The 9,819-nt window shown below is 34.4% G+C and overlaps 1 protein-coding gene across 1 annotated transcript; it reads left to right on the forward strand.

Annotated features, from left to right (window-relative positions):
- The first annotated feature begins 3,422 nt into the window (after positions 1–3,422).
- LOC104118292 (LRR receptor-like serine/threonine-protein kinase RGI5) lies at positions 3,423–7,342 on the forward strand. The gene is made up of 2 exons (XM_009629511.4): positions 3,423–6,535; positions 6,758–7,342. The coding sequence occupies exons 1-2, from the start codon at positions 3,634–3,636 to the stop codon at positions 7,138–7,140; spliced, it is 3,285 nt and encodes a 1,094-aa protein (XP_009627806.1). The 5' UTR covers positions 3,423–3,633; the 3' UTR covers positions 7,141–7,342.
- Positions 7,343–9,819: the final 2,477 nt, after the last annotated feature.

Genomic DNA, 9,819 nt, shown 5'->3' on the forward strand with positions numbered 1-9,819 from the left:
AGTTGATCCATCCGCTTCTAATTGTAATAATTGAAACAAACACTAAACTCTACAACCTAAAAGCTTAAACCTATACGAAATTACGAACATTAAGTTTTATCCCAGTTTTCAAAATGTCCCCAGTCTTCAAAAGCTACGTATAAATTAAACAGTATGTTCAACCTTAATGAGTAAAACTGTAAAGAAAAATAAAACCCTAGTGTGGCTGAACAGTGAAATACACAGCCAACACAGTAAAAAATAAAACCCTAATCGTTACTTGTGCCTTAATATATTCTAATAAAACCCTTCTCTCTCTCTCTCTCATGTGACTACATTTTTCTTTAAGCCCTACTCCCAAAACGCACCCACTACGCCTTTCTCGATAACAAAATCACCCTCATCTTTTACTACAGATAATTTCACCATATAGCAGTAAAAAGAATAAAAATTACTAAACTTACTATCCCGTTTTCAACTTTACCATTTAAGAAAAGGAAACAAAGTCGATGCTGTAATTAAATTTCCTCTAAGTGCACGCCCTCCGCTTAAATCATCGTCATTATATTAATATTTGAATATTAATTTCACGTTGGAGGACATATTGTTTATGTAAGAAAGGTTAGTATAATAGTACTACATTTTTCAGAAAATAAACTTTGAATTTATTGCTTAATTAATAGGAATTCCCTCTCTTTTACCTTTCACAATCTCCTAAGCTAGTTGCCTCACTCATATCATACTCCATCAAAGTTTCTCATCTTCCCTAGGCACTCTTGCAACCTAACCCCCCCCCCCCCCCAAACACTCAAATGGTTAATTAAGACTTGAGATAGGAAAGGGAAGAACTATACTACGTATTATAAAAGTTTTAGAGCCGAAAGCCACCTAGAAAATATATTTGGGTGTAATTGAGTGTAATTACATAATTTTTGGTATGTTTGTCTGACCAAGTAATTACTTGATCAGCATGAAATTGAGTGTAATTAGATGTGTAATTACACTCTCCAATTCTCAAGGGGAGGTGAGAATTAATGGTAATTACATTGTATAATTACAAAGTTATTTTTAAATTTCTTTTCTTTTTGTTTTTATTTTAATTTATTTTCTTTAAAACTTTTTATTTCATTATTTTATTTTTTTAATTTTTAAATTTTTAAATATATATTTCTTTGTACATTATTTATCTTTTATTTCTCTACCTTTACTTCTTGTGATTTCATGTAATTGTTCGTATATTTTATTTCTTATTTGTTTTATTTTTTTCATTTAGCGTAACTACGTTATTATTCTAGTTTTTGAAACTACACCTCCTAATATTAGAAATAATGAGTCATTAAAAAACTTAGCATATAATGAGTTATGCCATTAAAGTAGAATTTCGTTATACGAGGTTATATACTTATTATGTTTCCTAATCTTAAATAGTATTAGAACTTATTTTTATTATGTTGGAATTTGACATATATTAAACTATTTTTTATTTTTCGAATTTTGAAATTGTGTTATATTTATGGTTTCAATTTACTTGTTTTAACAATATTGTCTTGTTATTTCACATTGCATGTAGTTCATTTTTTAGTTAGAATTGATAGATTAGTTTTGTCAAATATTTGAATAATGTTATGACATTATATTTATAAATATTAATTTATTTTATCAAACATGCATTCCATGATGTTCTTACAAGACGTATGTTTTTAGTTTCTATAATTAATTAAACTACATATTATTAATTTGGAAAATATTTATATTAATTATTTTTACAATATTAGTTATAAATATATGATTACTAATTAATGTATATTCAAGAAAAATTATGGATCTTAAATATCAAATATAATATCATTTATACTTATAAAAAAATTATTTATAGGCATATATTTATTATATTAACTTTTAAATTTTGATAATTACTTCATTTAAAATTTAATCTAACTGTGTAATTACACTTGTGCAACCAAACAATACGCTTGTAATTACACTGTAATTACGTTATGACAAACAAACAAGTCATCGTAATTACTATATTGTGTAATTACTAGGCTGTGTAATTACTACCCTAGTAATTACACCAATCCAATTACCAGGTGACTTTCCAAACAGACCCTTAGTAAAATTTAATGGAACTTTCTTGAAGAAGAATCCTTGATGTATTTCATAATTAAATCATTTTTTGCCTATGAAGGATTAGAGTCTTGATACAATGATAAGAATTATCATCGTGTGCTCAAAAGATAAGCTGTTAAAATTTTGCGAATAACTTCTTAGTACATCAGTATGTAAAGTAAAACAATATACAATTAACTCTCTTGTCCTTCCTTTCCTCAAATTCATGTATAGTGGGAGCTCAATTTGCAACGAGCTGTTAAATGATAAAAGTTAGAAATTAAACCATACATATGGGTTATAAGAATATTTTGTTAGATGGTTTTGGCTTGGATTATTGTACCTGATATAAGTAGTTTTTTCAATTAAATCAGTTTTCTTAATCAAAATTCAAAATCAATGTTTGGTAACTGTAAAAATGTAAATTTTTCAAAACAGACTAGCTTTTATTTCAATAATCTGATTAGTTAAATCAATTCTTTATAATTACTTTATAAAATAATTAGCATAGTTCTATATATATACACACCAAACCAAACAAGTATCTGGAAAAGAAAAGAAAGGCAAAAGAAATCTCGAGAGCTAGGGTATAACGTCGCAAAACTTTGGTTATTAATGTGGTAAAATTTTAGTTATTACCTTATTCAACAAAATTGGACATATACCACTTTTAAAGGGGGTTTCAAGAAGCACCAAAAGAGAGAAACAGGTCGATAATAATATCCCTACAGGCTACAGCCAATGATGAGATTAATTAAGCAAATATTAATACGCCTCTAAATGGCACTTTTGGGTCTTAAACTGCCCCCTTTCTCTAGGACTTACCCTTTAAAAGAATGACATACTTAATTATTATCTGTACAATTTGGAATTTAGTCCAAAACCAAAAAGAAATAAATAAGTACGAGTATATTGTATTCATAAATTAGTGTGGCGCTACAATCACTTTGTTCAATAAAAACTTATAAAATAAACTCTTTACTATTTAAATGTATAGCTCCATTTCTTTGCTCTTTAGTTTCTCAAGAACTGACTCACTATAGGAAAGAACAGCACACACTCTCAACTCAATCTCCTCCGCCACCAGCCACCACCACTACCAACCACCGCCATCAACCACCACTTATCGCCGTCATGAAACACCAAGAAAATGCAAAAATGCCAAAAGCTTATGTTTCATGCTAGTGACCATCTTCACCACCACCATTAGTAGCAGCTTCTTAGCACCACCGTGCAGGGCGGAGCAAGGAGGAGGAGCTCATTATCTCCGGTAAGGAAGCTCAGAAAATAACTTTAATAAGTAGCAGTTTTATTAGTATATATGTTCCATAAAAAAAAGCTAAACAAGAACTTTAAGTTTCACATGCATGGTAAATTTATCAAACAAGAGTTAGTGTGAGTTTGAAGCAAACCTCCATCAGCAAACAACAACCTCTTTAACCTTTCACATGCATGTTGTCTCCTAGAGTAAACTTTCAAACACCATTCTACTAGAACCCCATTTCTTGTTTTTCACTGTTTTCTCTATTTCCAAAAAGCTCAATAATGGAGAAGAAAAGCCACCATTTTCTCACCTCTTCTTCTTCAGCAACTTCCACTTCATGTTATTTCTTGTTTTTCTTGTTCTTTTGTGTAAGTTTGAGTCCAAAAACAGTAGTTTTAGTTAGCTCTGTTTCTTCTGATGGACAAGCACTGCTTTCTCTTCTTAAAGCAGCTGACCCTTATACAAAATCATCTTCTTCTGTACTTTCTTCTTGGAATCCTTTAAGTTCAACTCCATGTTCTTGGCAAGGGATTACTTGTTCTCCTCAAGAAAGAGTTATTTCACTTTCTATTCCAAATACATTCCTTAATCTCTCGTATTTACCCTCTGAACTCTCTTCCCTTTCTTCTTTGCAGCTTCTCAATCTTTCTTCTACTAATATCTCTGGCACTATTCCTCCATCTTTTGGTTCTTTCTCTCATCTTAGGCTTTTAGACCTTTCTTCTAATTCTATTTATGGGTCTATTCCCTCAGAACTTGGTGGGCTTACTTTACTTCAGTTCTTGTTCTTGAATTCAAATAGATTGACTGGTAAGATCCCACCTCAGCTTGTTAATCTTTCTTCACTAGAAATCCTTTGTCTTCAAGATAATCTCCTCAATGGTTCAATTCCATCACAGTTAGGGTCCTTGTTGTCACTTCAGCAGTTTAGGATTGGGGGAAATCCATATTTGACTGGTGAAATTCCTGCACAATTGGGCCTGCTCACCAATCTTACAATGTTTGGTGCCGCGGCCACCGGTCTTTCTGGTGTTATTCCACCCACATTTGGGAACTTAATCAATCTTCAAACACTGGCAATTTATGATACTGAGGTATTTGGTTCCATACCGCCTGAACTTGGGATGATTTCAGAGCTTAGGTACTTGTATCTGCATATGAATAAGCTCACTGGTTCAATCCCTCCTCAGTTGGGTAAGTTACAAAAGCTAACTAGCTTGCTTTTATGGGGAAATTCATTAACTGGACCTATCCCGGCTGAGGTTTCGAATTGTTCATCCCTTGTGATTCTTGATTTTTCTGCAAATGAGTTGTCCGGTGAAATTCCCGGTGACTTGGGGAAGCTATCGGTTCTTGAACAACTTCATTTGTCTGATAATGCATTTACTGGTTCTATACCATGGCAGTTAAGTAACTGCACTAGCCTAACAGCTCTTCAGCTAGATAAGAACCAACTATCGGGGCAAATTCCGTGGCAAGTTGGTAAGTTAAAGTACTTGCAGAGTTTTTTCTTGTGGGGAAATTCGGTTTCAGGAACCATTCCAGCTGCTTTTGGAAACTGTACTGAGCTCTATGCGCTCGATCTTTCGAGGAACAAGCTCACTGGATCGATCCCTGAGGAGATATTTGATTTGAAGCAGCTGAGTAAATTGTTGCTTCTTGGGAATTCGTTAACGGGAAGATTGCCTCGGAGTGTTGCGAGATGCCAGTCTCTGGTGAGGTTGAGGCTCGGCGAGAATCAGCTTTCAGGAACAATTCCTAAGGAGATCGGTCAATTGCAGAACCTCGTGTTTCTTGATTTGTACATGAACCATTTCTCTGGTGGCTTGCCTTCTGAAATTGCCAACATTACGGTTCTTGAGCTGTTGGATGTTCACAACAATTACCTAACCGGGGAAATACCAAACGTGATGGGAGAGCTTGTGAATTTAGAGCAGCTTGATCTGAGCAGGAACAGCTTCACTGGTGAGATTCCTTCAAGTTTTGGCAATCTCAGTTACTTGAACAAACTTATTCTCAGCAACAATCTGCTTACTAGTTCAATTCCTAAGTCTTTTAAGAACTTGCAGAAGTTAACTCTACTTGATTTGAGCTCGAATAGTTTTTCTGGTGAGATTCCATCTGAGCTTGGTTATGTCACAAGCTTAACAATCAGTTTGGATTTGAGCTCGAATCGTTTTACTGGTGAACTTCCTGAAACATTGTCCGGTTTGACACAGTTGCAATCTCTTGATATTTCTCATAATTTGTTGAGTGGAAGGATCACAATTCTTAGCTTCCTGACCAGCCTTACTTCCCTGAATGTTTCGTACAACAATTTCTCGGGGCCTATTCCTGTCACACCGTTCTTTAGAACTCTCAATTCATATTCTTTTCTGGAGAATTCAAAGCTGTGTCAATCTATTGATGGTTCTACTTGTTCTTCACATATAATGGGAAAGAACGGGTTGAAGTCAGCGAAAACCATAGCCTTGGTTGCGGTAATTCTGACTTCTGTAGCGATAGCAGTTGTGGCTACATGGATTATTGTGACGCGAAACCACATATATGTGTTTCAGAAGTCTCAAGGCATGTCAGTCTCCTCTGTCGGAGCAGAAGACTTTTCCTACCCATGGACTTTCATCCCCTTTCAAAAGTTCAATTTTACCATCGACAACATCTTGGATTGCTTGAAAGATGAAAACATTATCGGGAAAGGCTGTTCAGGTGTTGTTTATAAAGCAGAAATGCCTAATGGCGACGTGATTGCAGTGAAGAAACTTTGGAAAACAAAGAAAGATGAGGAGCCAGTAGATTCTTTTGCCGGAGAAATTCAAATTCTCGGACATATTAGGCATCGGAACATAGTGAAGTTATTGGGATATTGTTCAAACAGGAGCGTTAAGCTTCTTCTGTACAACTACATTTCAAATGGCAATCTTCACCAGCTCTTGCAAAGTAACAGAAACTTGGACTGGGAAATTAGGTATAAAATTGCAGTTGGATCAGCTCAAGGCCTTGCTTACCTGCACCATGACTGTGTTCCGGCCATTCTTCATAGAGATGTCAAGTGCAATAATATACTGCTCGACTCCAAGTTCGATGCTTATATAGCAGATTTTGGACTCGCAAAGCTAATGAATTCGCCAAACTATCACCACGCTATGTCCAGCGTAGCAGGCTCTTATGGATATATTGCTCCAGGTACATAATTTTTTTACCTTCTGCTTCTCATCATAAACGATGACATATATTCACCGGTCAGTCCATCAAAGTTACTTAACAAATACGTTGCACTTTGCATGTTGTGAACTACTAACATTATATTTCAGCAGAGAAGGCAAAATATATCATGATAATTTTCAAATGTTTGATTTACGAGTCATAGTTCGTCGAGTGTGACACAAATGCCTGTTGACTTTGCAGAATATGGATACACGCTGAATATAACAGAAAAGAGCGATGTCTATAGTTATGGAGTGGTTCTGCTGGAAATACTTAGTGGGCGTAGTGCTGTTGATTCTCAAATAGGTGATGGACTACACATCGTCGAGTGGGTAAAGAAGAAAATGGGAAGCTTTGAACCAGCTGTTACAGTTCTTGATGCTAAGCTACAAGGTTTACCGGATCAAATGGTGCAAGAAATGCTGCAAACGCTTGGAATAGCGATGTTCTGTGTGAACTCATCGCCGGCTGAAAGACCAACAATGAAAGAAGTGGTGGCACTTCTTATGGAAGTGAAGAGTTCACCTGAAGAGTTTGGGAAAACTTCTCAGCCTCTAATAAAACAGTCCTCAACCCAAAGTTGACTATTTTTGTTTTGTTTTTGCTTTTATCTTTGACTAAGAGGAGTAGGAATTAATTTTCTTTAATTCCCAAGATAAGAGTAAGTCAACCTATTGTTGGAAGGAGAGGAAAGCTCTTGTTCCTAGTATTGGATAATGTCTTGGGATTCTATGTACAGATTTCAGAAACACTGGTCTAGTTCATTTGCTGCTTCATTTCTTCCTATCCATTTTTATGCTGAGATTTTACTTTTTAGCTTAAGCTGATTAAAGTTGCATCATATGTGATTTTAATCCACCATAGATAAGAGGAATATTTAAAAAAAAAAAAAAAAAAAAAACTACACAAAACAAAAGGCAGAGAAACTCTGAAAACCAAAGATCACTGTTCATGTAATGACAGTAATTGTCAGCTTTTCAAACATAACTGGTACAATTCAAGTTTTTAAGTTACAGGGAAGATTTTAAAGTTGTGGTCTTGTGCATGCCCATTACTGCTAGAATTATATTGCTAATGTCCTCTTTATCTTCAAGAACAGCAGTGAGCAGTTAGCTGAAAAGTTAGGAACAAAAGATGGATAGAGTAATGTATGCGTTAGACGCATGTTATTTTTCCTCAGACAAAAATTTTGTATTAAGTGGCGAGCATAAAGGGGTGGACCAATTATTCAACAAGTTTCGTACTGTGCACCAATGGCAGGAGACTTCTCGGTAATCAAATGGGCCGAGGAAGGAAATATAAGGCTATATATAGATATATTTTTGGGTGGTTTGTCCCTCTACTTGATAATTCTTCTTTTCTTTTGGGGAAGTTGATAAAAAGATAATGCATACTTCATTTTTTCTCTCTCAAGATTTATATGATACAATAAAAAAATCTTTCTGAAAGCAGCCATGGGCACCTTAGCTCACCCATTTTTTTTATTTTTATTTTTGTGTTGAAAATTTCAGGCAGGATTTATGGAATAATTCATTGAAGGTATTCAAAGTCAAGATCACATTTTCTGAATCTGTGGAAACAGAGAGAGCACTTCATAATTTGGACACATACTAAACTGTCTGAAAGTTTGCCAATATAGAGACAAAAGAGCAAAGGGGAACACAAATGCCATGTTCTGTGAAGGAAAAAGTGGAGGGAGCATTTAGACAACTCCCACTATTTGACCTTAAAGTTTCAATACAAACTCACTTACTTTTCCAATGCTATATTCCAAACAAGTAGTTTGTAATTTCCCGAGAAGTGCTTAAAATGAATTTCTGAACCATGCCAAAAAGTGATAACATCACAACCATTTAACTCGAAATTACCAGCAAAGAAAGCAAAAATTTGTGCAAATTAAATCCATGTATAAACTATTGTAGCCAAGAAAAGATGTTTGATGAATCTTATGAACACTAATGCAGGAAATAATACAGTATTTGGTTGGCCAGATAAGAAATAATAATAATCGCTTGACTAATGTGGCATTTTGTTGTCTGCTTGAGTTAAATAATATCCACGTTAAGTTATGCAAAAAATCTATGATGCGGGATAGAATGTGGAATAAAAATGTGTATTACTAATATGCGGATTAAACTACTTAAAGACAAAAGCGGACATTAAAGTGAGTAATCTGTACACTACAATTCCCTCATTAAAAATCAGAACACAAGTACACAACAATGCATAACAATCTTTTCATTATTTTTCACCCCATAAACAATACCTACACTATAATCTTTGCACAGTTAGTATGTGGACCAAATAGCCTAATAGAACATAGTGGTTACGTACAAATGATTCTTATATCAAGACTAATTTGCATATTTATGTAGGACCGAGTAAGCAAATAAGGGGGAACAAACAGATGTAGACCATGCCTTCATCTCCATTATGCACGACTTAAAGGATAGGATATATGTGATATCTGATACTAGTAACTGCACATAAAAAAAAATACTATTAAAATTTCTCTATTTGGAAGAATGGTCTGGTCAAAACCAAATCTAATAAGATCCTGGAATTCAGTTTTAGCTTCTTTGTCAGTTTCTCCCCATCATTTCCATCACTTCTTTGATGATGACTCTGTCCATATGCAATGTATATACTTTTGGAAACAAAAAGGTGTAGCAATAATTGCAACTAGAGATAAGACTCAGAAGAAGTAAAAATTGCAGAAATACCAATAAAGAGATAGGTAATGCAACCAAGAATGCCCAAAATGAAATGATTGAATGTACCAAATTATTTCAAGGACTTAAATTAGAACAAGCAGTGGGCACCTATGTATACAAATAGGTGGTACAAAATTATTCATATCAATAACTACTTGGGAAATAGACTTCAATATGATGATAACAACTTTAAGATATTCTGAACAGAAATGAACATCCATCCTCATCGTTCATACAAATTCACTTGCTCAATTTGGCAAAGAAAGGAGGAGGTTCAAATATCTAGGTCAATGAATAACATGTTTTAGGACTTTACTTAAAAGCATAACTGGCAAGCTTAATGCAGTTATTAAGATTTAGCGAGACAGAAGACAAGTGCCTTGGCAGGACTTCACAGGTTAAAATTTGAGTAGGTACAAGTAGTTTGTAGAGTTGAAATACTTGAGCTCCTATGGTTATGCTGAAGGCTCTTCCCATATTTTTTCACGCCAACATTAACCCTGAAAAAAATATGATTATCATTTATCAGCTCATCCATATCACAATGCA

Source organism: Nicotiana tomentosiformis, chromosome 4 (genome assembly GCF_000390325.3).
Source record: "Nicotiana tomentosiformis chromosome 4, ASM39032v3, whole genome shotgun sequence".
Classification (NCBI taxonomy): Eukaryota; Viridiplantae; Streptophyta; class Magnoliopsida; order Solanales; family Solanaceae; genus Nicotiana; species Nicotiana tomentosiformis.

What these genes read in the sequence shown, in the direction of transcription:
- LOC104118292 (XM_009629511.4), top strand. Translation starts at nt 3,634, where the DNA reads ATGGAGAAGAAAAGCCACCATTTTCTCACCTCTTCTTCTTCAGCAACT. An exon ending in TTATGGATATATTGCTCCAG is followed by an intron (nt 6,536 to 6,757) that starts GTACATAATTTT and finishes TTGACTTTGCAG; the next exon opens with AATATGGATACACGCTGAAT.